At 37.9% G+C, this 20,335-nt stretch overlaps 1 protein-coding gene across 2 annotated transcripts in view; it reads left to right on the top strand.

Moving 5' to 3' along the window:
- PLCB1 (phospholipase C beta 1) overlaps positions 1 to 20,335 on the top strand; it is a 420,728-nt gene that overhangs the window by 241,252 nt on the left and 159,141 nt on the right. For both annotated transcript variants that reach the window (XM_052784065.1, XM_052784066.1), the window contains exon 4: positions 15,604 to 15,744. In XM_052784065.1, coding sequence (XP_052640025.1) covers positions 15,604 to 15,744 — 141 coding nt within the window. The remainder of the gene's footprint in view (positions 1 to 15,603; positions 15,745 to 20,335) is intronic.

Here is a 20,335-nt window from a genome sequence, read left to right on the forward strand (position 1 = left end):
CGTAATTTAAATTTCTCTGTTCTTTTGTATTAATGCTGAAAATACCAGCGTTGGTAGGTTGGGGTTTTTCTGTTTTTTAAATTTTTTCAAATCCGTCTGAAACATTAGTATGATTCTGATTTTGGACAAGCTACTGTAGTATCTCATTAGAACTACAGTTACAGGACTCAGTAGGTCAGCTATCCGGGTAGATGACATCCACTGTAGTCTAAAAGTTTCTATCTCTATAGTGAGTTTCATACCATTCAGGAGATTTATACCTATTCAATAGCCTGGTTTAAAAAACAAATTAGAAACTTGATAAGCCAAAAATAAATTTCTTCTGGGAATTCTGCCCAGAACTTTGCTCAAGCATACTTCCATTCACCATTTGTTTTATTGGGCACAGTATTTTTCCAAGGGAAGGTGTAAGGCTGTACTTCTTTTCCTGCCCAAATAGTAAGTTTCCCAATGTTACGTTTAGCCCTCTTTCAAAACCTATTGTTGTTCCCTTCCTCTAGTAGCTTATTTATGAGACAGGATTAAAAACAAAATCAAAATCAAAATAGACATTTAAAAATTTATTCAGAATTTAGTCCCTGTTGTTACTTGTGCTTGCACAGTGAGTAACCACTTTCAAACAGTCACAGAAAGGGGCAGATGCCACAAGCACCACTACAGTGTATAAAGATTAAAAACAGATCATGATGCCAATATAAATTATGTTATATAAATATGTATATATTTTATTATATAAATATAAATAATATACAATATTCTCAAAGGATTCCAGATTGCCAAAGACATGAATTTAGGTCCTTTTTTCAAAAAAGCCAACCAAACAAATAAAACAAACCCTAACCTATTTAAGTATCTAAATGGTATGGAAAATATGGAAAGGGGGGGAAAAAGGTCCCTAGATGACTTTGACCCCGTATTGCTCACGCTCTATAGTCTCAGGTAGGTGCCAGCATGTGCCACACGGCCTTGTATTACTGCTATTTTGGAGAGTCATTAATTTAAGTATTCAGGCTGACTCCAGGCACTATTGATCTCTCTATTTATAATATCAATCCATTACACGCAAGATTTTTATCTGTAGGGGGTTTGTTTTGTTTGTGGGGTAAGTCAAGCGTTTTGCATGTGTTAGTGGTTGGGAGTCACTCTCATTCCAGGTAGCCTTGTTAGCAAGGCTGCTATAAGGATCCGATTTCACAGACTTAGAAGAGTTTTTCAAAGTACTGTTGGGATTCAGTTTTCTATAATAAGTCTCCCTTGAAAAGTTAAATGTAAGAGAAAATTACAGAAAGCTTCCATAGACTTTTTGTAGTTATAAAAAAAATAACAGAACAGCATGGTTTTCTTATATGGTGTAAAACAACAGGTTAATGTTGTATGTTGCATACACATTGCAAAGAATAGAAATGCAGTGCACTGCATTAGCTCTTAGGATCTATTTATGTACAATAATAAGGCTAGACCAGAGCAGTCCAAGTTCAGCACTGAAGTGATGTGAGGCCCTGACCTGGGGGAAACAGATGCCATTATTTCACACCAGCAGAGCATTTGCTCCATGATTTTCTATACACACTGCGTTCAGCAGTCGCATACGTCTCCACAGAATTGAAATTGTCACCTTTATAAATTTTCAAAGGGTACTTAAATCTTTAGCAGACCTAAGGCATGTTACTTCTGCCTCATAGCAGAGGCATACAGATGTCACCTCTGTGTCGTCTTTGGAGGCATTATACACTGAAATCTAGAAAGAAAAATAATATAGTAATGCCTTCACCACCAGAGAGGAGAAAACAGTGATAACACTGGAAGGAGAGACTGCACTGGAGGAGAAGTGAATAAAGAAATAAAAAAATATATACATATATGACATGAAACCACCCTCCCCCCAGCTGCTTGATGGGGGATGGTTAAACTGCAGCATCCCCTCCCAAACTCCTTGCATGATGAGGGGGCCTCAGATGTGGTCAGTGGGAAGCACTACCTTGCTGTCAGAATTATTAGTCAGATTTATCTTGACGCTTTTAAATTCCAGAAGGTATAAATACATAAGGGTCATTGTGCCATTTTCTATTGCAAGATATACTCCTACTGTAAACCAGTATGGGGATGGGTTCTTCTGGCTTTTCAAAGTAGCATCCTCAGCTACATAATCATGCAAGAAAGGGAAAGTCTTAACTCTATTCCTGTTAATGCAATGAGGTTATATGCTTCATCACTTCAGAGTCTATTCAGATGTGTAAGTATGAAGCATACATTTATTTCTCTTTCTAAAAATATTTTAAAGAAAAAAAGACTTCTGCTGTGTTAACACTTTCAGTGAGGCAAGAGCTGTTGATGGGAATATAAGAAAAATGAAATTCAGTAGACTTTAAAAGCAGCAAAAGAGAGAAGAATTCAATTTACCTCTGTTATCACAAGCGATGTCCAGGTTTTGTGTTTGTTTCCTTATTTCCTGTTAAAGGACAGGGGGGGAAGGCGTTAAAAAAAGAACTCAAGAAATGCAAGGTATGAACGCATTATAATAATGTGTGCTGTAAAACGTAAGAACTGTGTGGTAGAGCTGAATTACAATTACTGTTGGAGGTCAGCATCACACTATCTTTGCTTGGTCCTGCAGCCTGTTGCACAGAGAAAGAGGTGTGTGTGTTTCTGGATAACCAATTTTAGCAAGTTGCAGCATCAGGGATTTAACGGTGCATCTCATTCCCTGACAGTCTGATTCAAAACCCTTAAATCCTTTCAGCTTTAGACTAAACCCTGGCTTCATCAGTCTTCCTACAATCACTGCACTTTCAGCCGATCTTCCTGTCTCCTGCTCCTTGCTGGCAGTTGATCATTGTTGAAATTGGCTTTGCACTGCGAATACAACAGCTCCCCACCTTAGCTGGAGAGACAAAAGAGTGTTTCAGAAACAGATGTCTTCCACAGCAAAGGGCACACCTTACATGATTTGGTATATTTAAATACCATGTTAAATCATCTACGGACTAGCATTCATGTCATGAACGAGTGTGGTCTGATATAACACCTCACTGGTTTGTCATGTCAAAAGGACCATTTTACTTTCACTAATGTTTTCTGTGGGTAAATGCTTTATGCAGTTTGGTTTGTCTGATAAGACTGAATGAAAAAAAATATATAAGTTACTGCATAAACACCAGGTACTGTTTTAAAATAGCTGAAAATCTAGCTCCAACAACAGAAATATTTTAGAGGGACTATTAAATTCTGTCTTGAAGTTAGTGTCCGCTGAAGATACATCTTCATGCAAACTGTACTTTAAAACTCATAGTGTCAAATGATGTTGTTTTGGGGAAGTGACGTGTAGGATATTCTCATATTTGTAGAATATTCCTTTCCAAATTGCGTGCTTTCTAACTATTTGTTTTTCCAGGGATGTGTTGGAAAGGATCCAAATGGATAAACTGTACCCTTAGTGCCATAATCTTATGTGCACAAAATATTTTTAATTCCCTTTTTGAAAAGCATTGGACTTCATAACCTTTCAGAAATATTTTGGTCAAACCCTGGAGTGCATAGTTTTGCTCAGTCAAATACTCTGCTGGGGATCCTTGGGAAATATGGCCAAGGGGGAGCACAAAGCGTGGCCTGGAGTTTTTGCAGGACTTCCCAGCCTCCCGTGCACTCTTCTGGTCTGCAGCTTGCATGCCAAGCCTATTTAATCGACTTCCCCCAGCTAAAATGTGATTTTTAGAATTAACTAACTGCTTGGGTAGTTTATACACATCGAAATGTGTTTTATTTTCCACTGCCTTGAAGGCTGTTTTATCCTTTAAGTTGGAAAGCCTCTTATCTAAATGAAACAGCCTGAAATTGTTGGATGTAGTTCATTAAATTCTTGGATAACTAGAAGTCTCTCTGGCACTTAGCAAGTGATATTAGGAAGAGAAGTGCTGATCCACCTTCTAAATGTGAAAAATTGAATTCTTCGCAAGTTGCCATGGTTTGTACAAGGCACGTTTAAAAATAATAACTGTCAAACTTCTGCCAATTTTTACCCTTTCTCAACTACTGTAAATCCAGGTTAACCTCTTTGAATTGAGGAGAGTTGTTAAGGATGTGAGTTAACGTAGAATTCCAGTTATCTCTTAATTTCAGTGCATCAGCTGGTAGGGGTACTTAGACAAGGGGTTTCAAAGTTCACAAAATCTTGGGAGGTTTTGAGGGGGCAAATATCCTTCGGCTCCTCGCACTTTCCCAAAGTGCCGTTTAATTATTTCCACTGTGGGAAAGAGCCATCAATGGGTATCAAGGATGCAGTTGTTTTTAACTGAAGAGGTGTTAACTGAGTATTGTCTGCTTCTTAAAGAGCAACAACTATTGCCCCTGTTGGTTTTCCTATGAACCATAAGAAAAACTAATAGAAATGGACAAGCTTGAAGGACCAAGCTGGGTGTTACTGCTGATACTACTTCTAAATATAGTTGTCTTAGTACTCCATATCTGCAGATGTGTAGGCGGAGACATGTATCTATGAGTGAATTTTTGTTATATAACACGTGAATAATTCAGATGCACAAAGTTGCTCACTGCACCAAATGTCTGCAGCTGGATTTTTCTTCATGTGGACCTCATGCCATATAGTCCATTTTCTTTTGGGACCATTTCCATCACTTTCTTCTTGCACTGATTTTCCATCATCCTTATCTTGGTATTCTCACATTGTTTGGCGGCTCATAAGTATGTAGTACTCGGAATTTCCATCAGGACTGTTCTCCAAGTTGATGTGTTAAGTTCGTCTTTGAGTCTGATCTCAAATTGATCCAGCCACCCTTTTTATATCCCCTTCATCAATTATTTCTCAAAACCATAGAGTACAAAACCAACTGCTTAAAATAATGTCCATGGCATCCCTTGAAGAATTCCTCCTCTCTGCAGCTGCTTGCCAAAGACATTAGTGTTTGGATGTTCTTTTCCTAGCAATGACTGAACACGTTTCCTGTACTTTCACAGGTAGTAAAATTAATCTTGTCATACAACCACCCAACTCCAGTTTCTGCATTTATTCATTGTTTTCTCTCTCTCCTCAGCCAAAAAAACCATACTTGTAGTTCTTAGTCATACTCCTTGTAGATTTTACTTTTTTTCAGTATTCATGTTGTCTTCTAAAATAGGAGTCTGTTTCTAGTCTTTTTCTGTTACATATTTATATAAAAAGTTAAACTGTACTTACAGAAGATCATCCTCTCTGGAGTAAATTGAAGCCAAGCATCTTTTAAAAAGCAATCTTAAATAATTTGTTTTGATTGTACATTACTTCCTCTCTCTTAACTTTACCATCCGAAGCAGTGGCATCTGGTGTATGATTTTGCCATGTGTTTTTTTTAGTTGATTTTATGGTTGTAGTTATGTTTTCAGGGACAAGGCACCACTCAGCTAATGAGCGCTCCCTTGTCTTTGTGGTACCCTGGCTCCGCTTCCTGGTGTATGATTTTGCCATGTGGTTTTTTTAGTTGATTTTATGGTTGTAGTTATGTTTTCAGAGACAAGGCACAACTCAGTTAATGAGCGCTCCCTTGTCTTTGTGGTACCCTGGCTCCACTTCCCATTGAGCTAGACAGTCACCATGAGCCAGGACAACTCTCTTGAGATCTGTAGGAAGTAGTTTCATCTATGCTGGCTAATTTTGCACCAATTTTCAAATTTCAAGAGCCTAAATGTATTCTACTTCTGAATTATTGTTACTGATATGTAATAAGATGTAGTGAAGGTTTTGTGACAAGTGACAGTGCATAAGAACTTGTCATTGGCAGTCAGTGGTTAAATAGATGTGCCATTAAGAGTCTGTTGTAAGCTCACAGTCTGATTTGCAGGAGCTGAGTATCTGGTACAGTCCAAGAAGGAAAAAATTATGACTGTTGCTGCATCATCATTGAAACAGTTTATTTTTCTTTGCTGCAAAAATGCAAATGAGTTTCCTAGAATTAAATACTTAAAGGTAATGGGAATAGTGAGTGCAATAATTAAAATCAGGTAAATTGAAACCTTTAGCAATAAGCATCCCGTATGACTTTGCAATTCAAAAAAATGTAGCAAAACATGTCTCTCAAACAGGTAAGATAGAACAAAATAACGCTAGCATGGCCAAAAAGGATCTCTCTCTCTCTCTTTTTTTTTTCCTCCTGATGAGTGTGTCTGAAATGTTGCAATAATAAACAGCTCATTAGTCAGATGTTTTCAATTATAGCTTTCTGTGTTTCATCTGTTATTTTTATACGGGGTGGGTAGTTGGTGCATTCAGCATTACAGACCGTCTGGATGTACATACTTCCACCAGCTAAAAAAATGCATTAAAATGCAAGTGATCGTACTCCAGCCCTTATGGAGCACTCCAAAAAGTGTAGTGGGCATTCATGCAATACCTCTCATTCAGCTCATTCCAAGCATCTTAGATTTTTACAAATTATGTATAAATGAATAGCTGATTGTACCTCAACCTCCGAAATAACCCTATTAAAATAACTCGACACAGCAATTCAGAATTTGAAGAACAATGCATACGAGATTTATAGATAAGTGAAAATTAAGCTGCTGTTCCAGATATTCCTGCCCTTATGTGCTGTGCAACCTGCTGTAGAAATCATTTAATTCTAAGACTTTTTATAGTTCCAATAGTCTCATACAGACCAAAGAAAATGAGTTAACAAAAGTAACATGAAAATGAGAGAAGTTTCTTTTCTCTGCCATCTTTTCATCTCTTCCTTTAAAATTATATTGAAGAAAATCTCAAAGTACTTTGAGAAAAGAAAAGCAGTGAAAGGAAATGTGTGTGCTTAAGGTCATTTTTAAAATAATGAACCATCTGCAGCTAATAAAAATTGATAAAAATGTTCATGAGTTAGAAAACATCTAGAGGAAGATTGTGCATGGGTGTAGCTTCTATGTATTTTGCCTTTTGTAAATTTTCATTCAAATTAAGATTTACACTGTGAGATATAAAGTACTTTTGTGTTAATTGCAGCCACATCCAAAAGGACTGAAAAATAACAGATTTGGTCTGATTTTGGTTAGGTGGTTTATACTATCACATGGTTTTTGTTAGAGCACACAGTCTTGCAATCGATTTAAAACTTAAATACCATGAACCTAAAAAAAAATAAATCTGAGAAATATGGACATTGAGAAGGAGAACTAAACAAATATGCAGGCTGAATATTTGCTTAATGTTCTGTCATGAGAGCATGAGAGACCCAGGGAAGCTGGATTTGGATCACTGGAACTGTGAGAAAGGTCAGAAAAAGAAGAATGAGGTGGCCCTATTTTTGTCACCCAGGCTTTTCCTTAGCACATACAATTCATTCTCTTTGTATTTTATATAAAATGCTGTTTTCACCAAATACGGCGTTGAAGTTGACATCATTTGGGTATATCCCTCCCTTTCTCCCAGAAGTCAATCTGATTTTGTACTGTAAGGAGAAATAGCATTTTTGGCGAAGCTGGTGCTGAATATCTATCAGTAAGTTTATAGTGTTGTCTCCAGTAAATTCTTGTAACACAGGTGGTCACATCTGGTACAGAAATCATGGTGTCGTAGAAAATTGTAGGTTGGAAGGGACCTATCAGCCTTGCTCTCCAGCACATCAGCTGCTCCCTCCGGCTTGGTGTCATCTGCGAACTTGCTAAGGATGTGTTCTGTCCCCTTGACCTGGTTGCTGACATAATACTTAACCATTTTTTGGGGTGTCCATAAGTATTATAAAAACACTGATTAATAACATTTTATGTTTTTAAATATTCCATGTCTTGCACTGTAGTTATTGTAGAAGGTCAACGTGAAATCTCTGAATTCATCCCGCATTTTCAGAACTCAAAGTTAGAATTATATTTGGAAATACATATTGACACAGTCCTCTCCTTTCCAAAGTTAAATATCATTTATACATGTATAGATTTGCTTACCTCTTACTTCTCTACCAAAGAAAAGTATGTTTTATGCAGGCACATATTCTCTCTTCCTCAAAAGTTTTACATCGTAGAAAAAGAAGTAGCTTAACTGTTCTTCATAACCTGTTCCTGGTAAACTTGATGTATTGATGTTCTTACTTCAGGCACAGAATTAGATTAAGCTATTTTGGGAAAAGCAATTGTTGTTCTGGAATAAATGTTTCAGAGAGTTAATCAGGATTGACTGTTTGATGTATAATTTATGGTATCCTTTCATCCCTGATAATTTCTATGGGAAGAATAGCCCTTGGTTTTTAGTTGCATCTGAGGCATTCAGTATTGCTGCATGTACCAAGCAAGATCTGTCCTAGAAGTCGGTGGATGTCTCGGATCTCCTTCCCCAGGGACTGACTTTTCGTCTAAAGCATTTCTGATTCCTTTTACCTAATACTCTAGAAATATTCCACCATATTAACTGAGCAGATGGTCAATTTAAGACCAGTTTAGATTATTGAGGGTAATTTTTAAAGAAACATCCTTTTCTGTTGTACACACTGACTTAGTTTGCACAAAAATGGTCTCTTGATGACTGGGGTGTTTAAACAAGATACTGGCTCTATTTCTGTGCATAGGTAGCTATGGTGATATCACGCAAAATTTGGAATCCATTCTGAAATCCTAGAAATTAGGAAAAATTTTAAAGAAGAAGTATTTGCAAATATTTTGGTCATAGATTGATCTGATACACTTTTGTGAAATCTATGAAGACACATTTGTATTAACACCATAGTGCAGTTTTTGTCTTTATTGGACTAAATGTATTTCTGGTTTAATGGTAATGAATTTGGTAAGAATGACTTGATATAAATGAATATATTTAAATATCAAACTTCCTGTGAATTCTGTGTAATAATAGAAAAGAGAGTTTGGAGAATACTGTTTTGAGTATCTTTGATGTAGTAATTGGAGTATATTCATTTCACATGACTGTCATTAAGGAAGACAGACAAAATCCTGTCGTTGAGTTTTGTAGGTGTGATTCCCATGTATGGACATTCTCTTTAATCAGTGAAAGGGATTGCTGAAAGATAAACTTGATAGTTTTGACTTTGGTCTCAACAAAGGAAGGAGAGAGAGAAGAAAGATGCGTTTCTTTGAAGGATGAGTCTGTCAATCCACTTGATGGGAAGTTCTTAGTCCTGTACTGTTGCTAGGTGATGTGTGACAGAAAGGGTATTTGAACCAGCTTTGAAATCTGTATTGGGATTTCTAACAGTAAATTTAAGCTGGTTAGCAAGAGCACTTTGTTTCTGAGGGTCATGCTGGTGTACTGCAGCGGTTCACAGCTGCTTAAGAGGCAATGCAGAGTGAGGGTCCCTTTGCAAGGAGAGGTTTGGGGTGTGACACTTGCTGTGGGATTGTCTCACCTCCAGAAGTTAGATTTCTCCTGTAAACGGCTTGCACCTGCACTTGGTGTACTTGCTAGGCAGAGAACAGACTGTCAGGTGTGTAATTTATTCCTCTCTGACACAGGTGTCAGAGACAGGAAATACCTGCCTAGGGAGGTGCTTCACTTCTTGCTTGGCTGTAGATGCAGATGGAGTGACTGGACAAGATGAGACACTTAACCGGTAGAGACAAAGATAAGAAGCAAATCTTAAGCATCATCATGAACCCAAGAAGTCTTGCAGACCAGAACTGTGTGCTTTAGCTACCACAGCTGGTACAAAATCATTTCAACAGAGTATTAGAAAGCAATTCCTACCCTTATTTGGTCTTCTGTGCTGGGCAGCTTTCACTACAGAGTTCAGTTGGATCACTTCAGCGGAGCTGAGGCTTGGGAAGTCTGTGGAAGTCCTTGGCTAGTTATAGGGGTAAGTGGTCTGATTTTAAGGGACACTTAGTGTTTCTTACTTCTACTGCCCCTACAACAGCAACTTAACCTGGTGCTTAAAGTGTTAAGATCTGCTCTTTTGAGATGTGGGTCGAATACATGAAATATACATGCTATATATATATATGTGTATGTATATACATTTTTGTTGATAAACACTCTGTGATAAGGCATTCCTGAACATAAGATGTCGTTCTATTTGAAGAAAATCTGTGGGAGTTTTGCCTTTGACAGAGTCACAATGTAAAGTCCTATTTTAGCAAGGTTCTTTGTATAATTTAAGCATGAACTTGAGTTTTGTGCTTTGGAAGACTCTTTGCATATGTAGCTAGCTAATTACGTTTCTTTCCCTCCGATCTCCCCTCTCCTGGGGTACACAGAGAGCTAGAAAAATATAAATGTAGTTTTGAATGCTTGGAAATCTTATTCTGAAGAGCGTGAAACTAAGGTGGAAGTCTGTTGCCATTTTTGTTTCAGATCTCTCCTGAAGTTAACGTGACACAAATATAACAATTTGGAATTATGGTACAGAGTCTAAGGAATTCTGAAGTACCCTTATAGCTATGTAATATAGTTTAAAAATCTACGGCAAAATGTGTAATTCTGTCCAACCCTGCCTTAATGAAAGAAACTTTTGCTTCATTATACACAGTGCTTTAAAGTAAGGAGTATAGCATGTATTTAGTACCAGAAACAGGAAGCATTTGGAAATTGCAAGTCAGATTGACAGAAGTAATGAAAATAGCTGATAAACACTGAGTTTGTGTGTAGGGTTTGGTTTGGGGTTGTTTTGCTGGGGTTTTTTAAGACATCTACTTTTTGGAGGTTTGGGGACCCCTTTTATGGCTATAGCTTCAGTAGGACTCAAGTATTTAATTGACATCTTAAAGGCAATGTTTTACTGCATAAGATGTGTGAGAAAATAATTTCAGTTGATAGCTGTTAGGGGGCAGGGATTATATGGCATTTTGCATGCACAAGAGTGAATGTTCTATAGATAATATAGTACACACTGTATATCGTCTATACATGTAGAGTAGTCCATAATGACTCCTTTAGATTTCTTGCATTGTAAATTAATGTCTTCAAACACTGAAAAATTTCTTATACTTTAATTGCACAACTGTTCTAGCAACTCAGAAGTTCTGGCTGAGTCTTTTGATATCACACAGTTTGGCCATCACATTGTCTGTAACTATCAAAACCTGAGGAAAATCTTTAGCATTGGACAGGTTCTTTTACTGTTTAATTTAGGTCTGGGATCAGAGGCAGCTGCTCTCAGAGATGGTGCTGCAGCTTTGAGAAGCATTAGTAACAAAAGGTGGTGCGTTACTTCTGAGGTGAAACCTTGCCTGACCTGCTGCCCCTTGGTGTGTTTAAATCAGTGTTGGAGTTTTACTGAACTGCAGGGCAGCCTTTTATATATATGTATGGCAATGTATTAAAAAAGCAGAAAATTTTTGCAGACAGATGGTTTGTTGCAAGTTTTCAGAAAAAAAGTTTAAAAGAGCTGGAGATACTATTAAAAGATGTTACAGCATTTACTGTAATGTGCAGAGCACAGGCTAATTGGGATTTCGGTGTTAATAGCTACATTTTAATAACACCAACCACAGCTGAAAGCAGTCTTCACTGTGATTGTCATTAATGTGGCTGAGTAGCCTCTTTAAGTTTACATTATTTTTATGATTTCCAGCAAAAGGAAAATACAATAGGAGAAAGTTTTGGAAGTCTGATTGAAATATATTTTTATCCATCTGTCTGCAGGATCCTGGTTTCTAACAAAACATGATTATTCAGCGTTTGGTCGTTGAAGTTGTAAGAATTCCATAAGCTTTTATTATTTTTTGTGTGTTTCTTGCTATTTTTTTCTATTTCCTGTTTTTGTTTTGGATTGATTTTAAGTATATTTTCTTCTGATAGTTTTGTCAAGACAGCAGAACCAAACAGGGAAGGCTTTTTACCAAATGAGCAGATAGTCCTCTGGCCAGCTCCTGCCTCAATTTGACATGGTTAAGCTGATTTTTAATGGATTCTAAACCTGTTTGTGCTGCCAATAACCGCCCTTGTCACCTCCTCTGCATTTGCCTGCTCACAATTTACATCTCCCTCCGGGAATCTGTCAGCACTTTAACCACAGAGGTGTCCCATCAGAAACACTGGCTTTCCTGACCTGGTTTCAGGGCAAGTATTTAGGCAGTCCTTGAGCTGAAGATCCTGCTAAATTTCAGTGGAAGGGAAAAAGCAAGCTGACACCTAGACCTTTTGAGTAAAAGAGGCAAAAGAATGCTCCTTTGTCAGAAAACATCAAAGCAGACAAATCATTGCGCTACGAAGGGAACTTCCATGAGTTACATGGGCATTGTCAATAGCCTGCTGTTCATTGAGCATCCCATGGGCATGTTCCCTAATGTGCTACAGCATCAGTAGCTCAGGTGTTCAAAAATGACTATAATGAATATTCAATAGGTATAATTGTTCTGAATGTCTCTCAAAGAGTTCAGTATTCATAATAAGGCCCTAGTCTATCAAACAGCTTATGCCAAAAACCAATTTGTCCGCTCATGAGCCAGTATATCAAATGCAGCTCCAAAGAGCAGCAGACTTTCACGCTCGTTCCCCAAAATGGAATTATCAAAATCAAAGTAATCCGATTTACATAAAAGAAGCTAAATTTGGTCTTGCTGCTTTTTTTCCATGTGCTTTCCTATCATCTCCACAGGAAAACTTGCTGACATTTTAAAAAGGGCTTTGATTCATAGAGCTTCAACAGTCTTCAAGATTTTGATAAAGGGTATTTTGCTCATCTCCTTAGTAGTGTTCACAGCTAAGTGTGGTAATAAGGGAGCAGAGCTGTTCATGAGGAATGTGAAGAGCTCACAGTGTGCGTTGGTATCTAAGTTTGAGAACTTTTGATCTAAGGACCAAATAATATGACCTAGATCATCAGCTAAGGGCTAAGTTGTCACTGACAAGTCGAAATGTATCTGTCATCCTTAAAGGGCAAATACACCTATGGCAGGGGTCAAAAAGGGTGTGAATCCTGTTAGTATCAAAATTATTCTCTTCCACTGAACTTATAATAAAAGTATCTCTTAAGTCTGTGGAGCACATTGCAGGTAACTCTGAGATAGCCCAGGATATGCAGTGTATGCCCTTTATTAATAGGTGCTAGATGATGGCCAGATAATGTATTGCTGTAAGGGACTGTGCACTTCAAATTTTGTTAGACAACTCTTAAACAGAATAGAATAATTCAACATTTTACACATGCAAACCCAGCAACCCAAAGAGGATGGTCTGTCTAATTTCTTGCCTTTAAAACCTGGAGAAAAATCCTGTCATTTGGAAGACCAAATTCATACTCACATTACCTGATTGGCCACTTAGTCTGCACTTCTAAGAACCTTACTGAGCCAGTTCCAGATAACTTTTCTTTTGATGAATTTGCTTTGAAAAAACATCCAATTTCAAATATGTTTCATTTTTATTCTGTGATGCATGGCTAATGCGTATCTTAGACTAATTGTCTCTATGATGGATCATACTCTATCCTATAGGTGACTATAAATACGAAGGGAGAAGGTTATCTTCTTTCTTCTTTTGTTGATATAATTGCAGTTCATCACCAAGAGTGAAACTGAGCAAGAGGTTCAGCCAGGGAAAGGAAGAAAGGAATGACAAATATGTGAAAGAGAATAAAACCAGATAGACAGTCCTGTTCAGTTTGAGTTCAGAAAGAATGATGCTCTTCCCAGACAGGCCCTTGAGGGGTAGCATTTATCAGTCTGATTTGGGGTTTGAAACAGTAGAGAGTAAAAAGCGGATGAATTATCATCTCCCAGAGAAATTAAACAAAGCTTTGTAACATTCAGCCTGTAAATAAAAGAGAAAGTAACCCATCTAGTAATATACCACCACTAACTTAGCATCTTCAGGGCATTTCTCTAGCTTTTCTCCTCAATGTAAATTATGCAATTTCTTTGTCTTTCTCCTTCATATCCTCATCTCTGGAATGCAACTACTATTTTTATATCCCTCTTCTGTTTTTCTCTTATGTGAAAGCCTGTCATTAACTTGTTTATGCATGAAATCGTCTTTGTCTCAGAGCACAATCATATTCCTTCTTTACAGAGCCCTCAGATAGGATTATTCTGTCTGTTTTCCTGCAACACTTGCCATCATACCCAGTATTTAATGAGGCTCAGCATTTTATGATAGACAGCCTTGCACTTTCTTTCCAGTTAATGCACCACACTTCAAAATGCTCTCCTAAACCTTGTGAAGTATTTGGTGAACATACACATAACTCCATTGCCTAGAAGCAGATACGATACCAATCAGGGGATGCCCTTTAGACTGAGGTCTTTTTGATGCAGGATTTCCTGCAAGAGCCATGAAAAATGGCCCTTTTTGTCATCTTAAGCTTATTGTCCTGTTATACTAAATTTAATTTGTAACAGTCGGTGGAGATTTAGATTCTTATTCAAAAGTTATTAAATATTAAGAAGCACCATAAACACTAAATGTGCAGACAGTGGGGGAAAAATGTTCATGTGAGAGTGAAATATAAACTGCAGTATATATTTGTGTCAGTTTTGAAATCATTTGATCTCTGCACAGAATCTGTCATCCCATAGTGATACTATTTGCTGGCCATTTTTTCGTATTTGTACCAGACTGAAAAAAACTTGCCTTTTAGGAAACTCGAGCTTTCAAATTATACTGGCCCTATTCAAAGGATTGAATTCAGTCATGCAGGGCTTCTTTTCATCTGTCTTTGCCTTTATAAGCTTCATCTTGAGGCCAAGGACCAAGCAGTTTTCTTAGTTTGAAAAACACTGAGTGTATTTCTTGAAAATACTGCAGCCTTTTAGAAACTAGTAGAGTTACAAAATAACCTGAATTTTTTTTCTCACATACTTATGCTACCAATAAAGCTGAGGTTCAGGCTATTGTTAGCTGATAAAAATCATTGACTATATCTTTCCTTCAGAGAAATGTCATGTAGTCATTTCTATATTAAGCATTGGAACAGGCTGCCCAGGGAAGCGCTTGAGTTGCCATCCCTGGAGGTATTTAAAAGACATGTAGATGTGGTGCTTAGGGAATGGTTTAGTGGTGGACTTGGCAAGTGTTAGGTTAATGGTTGGACTCAATGATCTTAAAGGTCTTTTCCAACCTAAATGATTCTATGATTCTATATTGGATATAAACCTGAAAAAAAGACCAAAACCTCAATATAAATGGAATGCATCTCATAAGTTAAATAATACATGACCTTTTGAACATGAAGAAGAAAGAGGAGAGCATCACCAAAATTCCATTATTCATTTCACAGTGTTTAAGACAGTTAATTCCAGACAGTTGTCTTAATTCTTCAGGAGAAACTAAGTTCTCAGTTTGAGTTTTATCTAAAATCCATTAAAATCATAGAGAATGTCTCTGCTGAGGCCCGTAGCCTTTGGACAAACTGTTATTTTGACAAGCAAAACAGTTTATGTATGCTTAACTTCTGAGGCAAAATAACTGAGAATAGGAATGTGCAGCCATCAACTGGACAGCTTTTAGTCTGTACCAATACAGACCTCAAAGGCTTTGAAGGATTTACAGTAGTGATTTTCTTTTTATTCTGGGTTAATAACTTTAAATGAATAATTAACTGGATCAGAACCTAATACCATCATGTTTAAAATGTTCAAATAACACAAGTTTTCAAAATTGCAGTATTTGCAAAAATAATCACCTCTTTTAGTGTAAGTATTTGCAAAAGATTTTTCACTATTTTGTAATGTATTTACCTGCAGGATCCAAAACTGCGCGAACTGTTGGATACTGGGAATCTAGGAGGTCGACTGGAAAATCGAATGATAACTGTTGTCTATGGTCCAGACCTGGTCAATATATCGTACTTGAACTTGGTGGCATTCCAAGAGGATATAGCAAAGGTAATATACATTAATCTGTGTCATATAAAATTAATGTTTTTGAAGTGTTGCTTTGAGATGTGGATAAAGGAGATAAAGGTGGAGATTGTTATGAAATGAACCTCAATTCTGTTATGTTATAGAGCTGTGCCACTCAGTACCCAAGAAGAAATGTGCAATCATTTTGGGGCGGGGGGGGGGGGGGGGGGGGGGGGGGGAGTTTATTCAGCAAAGTTTATGCCCCTGATATGCGTGCTTATCTTCAGAACATTGCTTGTAAAGCCCAAATAAGTATTGTGAAAATAATGGTACATGCAAATTTTTACTCAGCTATAAGATGTATACTGTGACTCTCTGAACACAGTTCAGTATCTTTCAGTAGTTATCACCCTTTTATGCTTGTTCTAAGTGTGTGTGAATTATGGATCATCTGTGAGAACAAAGTTTGTAAACAGTTGACTTTTTAAGGTTGGCCTATATAAGAGTCGTGGGAATCTACAGCTCTACCTTTTATACTCAAGTTTGTCAGCAGTCAGACACCTTGGTTAACTTGCACACATGAATGTTTCTGTTAATGTTTGAAGGTCAATTTTAAGCATCGTATTTTGCCTACTGATAGCCCTTGATAAGAATTGTGTAGTCAACGTCATTACCTTAGCAAAGTATTTTTTCCATGCAGGTATACAGTCATTTCATTTCTGTCCAACACACCACATAAAACACAGTTGTGCTTGCCAAGCGAGTTCCAATTGATATTAGTACATGTTTTGGGTTTGGTTTTTTTTCTTCTTCCAATTTCTATACAACTCAATTGTGTTTAATAAAGAGGGAGCTCTTTGCTTTATCTATTCCAAATTGGCATTCAAAAGCTGCTACTCTTTCCACCTCCATTCGTATGGGTCGCTCTGATGACAGCCTCCAGATAACCACACACAGAACACACTTTCGTACGGTTTGCCTTCTCAAGTCCACTAGATTGTGCTAAAAAGATAGTTTTTCTGTAGACTGCTGTTATTTAAAAACAGTAAGGAGTTATTTTGTCACCTCACAGGCAACAAGGATGATCAGACCAGGTGAAAAAAGGTCATAGGATAAAAGCCTTAAGCTAGGAAGATATATTTTTGCTTGCCAGGTTTCTGTGTCTGCTAATCTTCATTAGCCAATTGGTCAACTTGGCAAAACCACAATTTCCACTGTTTCTTCGATACGAAAGAATAGAAACAAAATCTGTTTGTGGTGATTGGTGGACTGCTGAGTGGGAAGTGCTATCTTCAGACTTGAAAACGCACAGCTATACTGTACAGGGCTGGTTAAGAAATCTTAATGCTGCAAAAGTGAAAGCAATTGAAACAACTCTTCAGGGGGAAAAAAACCAACTAAGTATATGATGGAAAATGAAAAGGTATGCTAAAGATTTACCAGCAAAAATTGTTAGCCCTTACCAAGGAAGAGGGAAAATCACCCAAATCAGAAGCTTATGTCCTTCTTTTTCTCTTTCCTGTTTAGCCAGCAATCAGTGAACCATAACCTGTTTGATAAAACAGTGCAGAAATTGGTATTTTAGGGCCATTTTCTGTTTGGTCATGGAACCTTAAAAATACTGTAGATAAAATCATGTTTTAGAAGAGCTTGGCTGTTCTAAATCCTGAGTAACTCCTACAATCTGAGTAACTAAGAATCTAAGTCTTCCTTGTTATTTGTAAATGCAGTAGACCAAATAAATTCCTATTTTATCCATCAGGCACTGTAGCCTGGGGATGGGATTTTCAAAGCATTGCAGATTAGCTGTGCTTGCCCCAGAATTGTGCTAAATATCCTGATTGTTTCAATGAAAGCAGAGTTTGATCACTGTTGAATGCATCTAAAAATTCTTCCTCCTTTAACATGTTTTCCAATTCTATATGAGCCAGACCACAGAATCTGGTCCTTATCATCTCCAGGACCCATGTGGTGACTTGGAGGAGTCATTATAAATAAGCACATCAGGGAGGTCCGAGAAGGCATGTAAATACAAGACGTTTTCAACGTCACACATGCAAATTTTGACCGTTCCTCTCACTGATGTTGCAGGGAAAGCAAGTGCCAATGAAAACTCCCCCACCTTTCCCTTTTCAGTGCATGAATATTTTTCAGATTAACCTTTCATTTGTGATACCTTATTTTTCAAGTTGTGTGACAAGTATTGATCAGTCCTCCCTTGGAGGAGAAAGGCAAACTAAACTGTAACAGTCTTGGTGAGGCAGTTAAAATTATTCGATTATGTGGTTTTCTTCCTTTGCAGAAGGCTTCCTGTTCTGCTACAAACTCTGTTCATCACATCCACTGGCCAAGTTGTGCAAAAATTATGAAAATACGAGCCTTGGGCTATTCAACTTGCTCCTAAGTGAACTAAATAAAGAGCTAGAAATGATGATGTAGTCACGATGTACTGTTTTATGTGCATTCCTCCAGGAGAAAGTAACTAATGTTTAAAGTACATTAGTGATGAGCTGAAGGGCACTCAGCAGCTGGTTTGTTCAAAGAATGCAGCTTGAAATTCATTAGGTAATGGTCTAAAAGGCAGATTGCTAGACATGTCTTGATGATGAAGAGAAGTAGCACTGATACAGTGCTTGCTTATTTTCAGATGGGTGTTGCCTGTGCCTCTTTTGGGATAGGATTTGTGAGCATCCACAATCGTAGCACTGCAGAAGCCAGGATAAAGAAAGAAGTTTATTCTCAAACCCTATTCTGAGAGGATGCTCCTCTTCTCTCTCTCTGTTCCCAATGTGAAGAAGTACAACCTGTGAACCTCTGTGTCTCCTCTACAGTATTTCATTCTCTTCCCAAATCCAGTAACTTCAAAATTGAACATCCCATCTTTCCCATCTCTTTCCTCTCATTCTCTTTTGTGCCTCTCATGCCAACTCTGTTCTCACCACACTGGTCCATCCTGGCCATACAGACCCCTATCCGGAGCCCAAGGAAATCTGTTTCTCCTCAGTTTGATGAGCTTTGGATCAGATCCATCACTAAGAGCTGATTAATTCCTCCATAAGTAAAATGATGTAGTCAAAGATGATTCACAAGTTGTGCTATACTATGCTTTCCACCACCGGCCTTTATTTTTCCAGCTGCTTAGGCATATTCAAGAGCTTGATCAGTATAACAAAATGGTAAAACAAACCATATAAATTCATGTCCATTTGATACATTTTTTAAAAAATAAAATTCATAAGGATGCCAAAAGTGTAGAATTTCAGCAGCTTGCTTTGTTAGCCTCCCACCAAAAACAAATGTGCGAGAAACATTGCCTTCACACATAGTCAGTTCTGATTTGAAGGAAGTGTTTTCAAGAATGTGTGCTGTCTTTTCTTATGAAAAAAAGTCTCATCTCTTCTGTTGAGATAAATGTCTTACTGTATGTATCCTGATGCGTGTAACAGAGGAGAGAAATTACTTCACTGAGCAACAGATTTCCAAATGAACTGCTGCTTATACGCTACCTGCCAAAGCACAGAACAGTTAAATAATTTGTTAGTAAAGTTCACAGGAATTATAGAAATATGAATTGGTGTAATGGGACGTAGCCGAGAGGGGATCGAGCTCAGGGAGCTCTTATCATGATGGATGTGACTTGCTCAGAGTTGAATGTTGGAAGGCTGGGTTCTTCCGCTACCGACCAGGATCAGAGACTTCCAGTTTGCAAATGGTTTGTTGGCATTAGTACAGTCCTATTTCAAAATACCCAGATTTATATTTTCCTTTTGTATTGCATCTGTACAGGAGTCTGCAGCTACCATGGTGATGCGGAGGGTCTTATAGCCTTTCCGCAGTAGGCTGTTTTCTTTCTACACACAAAAGCTTTCTACCCTGTGGAGCACTCTCACTGAGCACTGCCTTCTGGAATCGCTGCTGCTGGTAAAGACAGCTGCAGAGCGCATCATGCACAGAGTTAGAGTATGGGCTTTACTCTCTACCATGCAGCAAAACCAAGGAAACAGAGCCATTTGGTAGCTAAAGCAGTGAGATGCATCTTGGCTCACAGCTTGGTGCAAGCCCATCAAAGTCAGTCCAAAGCGTCTCCTTTATTTCTTTGGGTCAGTGCTCAGGGCTGTTGTTTCCCCTCCTGCTGAGGGTTCAGACCAGTGACTGGAAAGATGATGTGATCCTTGGCATATTTTCTGATCTTGGTTTTTTGGCTGCAGCTCTGTGGTGGCTGGAACGAAGACCCTAAAATGGGAAAGGCAATGATCAAGTGTTGCTTGTGACTTGTTGACTTGGCAGCTGCATCGTCAGAAATGGCTCAGCCTGCAGGTAGCCCTTAGAATATTTGGCAAGAGCGATGTGATTGCTTTGAAGAGCCAGGAAAAGCTAGCAAAGGAACATGGCAAGACTGTTTATATAAATAATGCTTGTGACAGGCACATAATAACTGAGTTCCCCTTATATTCCTGTCAACAAGCATTCGGACAAAGAGAAGGATGAGCTGGGGTGTGGGATGCTCCTGAAGCGCCCTACTTCTGATTTCTACAAAATACTTCAGTTTTAAGCCCAGCAGAACCAGTAAGATCAAAACAAAGTCTATCAAGCTCTCTCAAAAGCCAACGTATTTTCAATTTCTAAATAATAT

This window comes from Harpia harpyja, chromosome 4, assembly GCF_026419915.1.
Source record: "Harpia harpyja isolate bHarHar1 chromosome 4, bHarHar1 primary haplotype, whole genome shotgun sequence".
Classification (NCBI taxonomy): Eukaryota; Metazoa; Chordata; class Aves; order Accipitriformes; family Accipitridae; genus Harpia; species Harpia harpyja.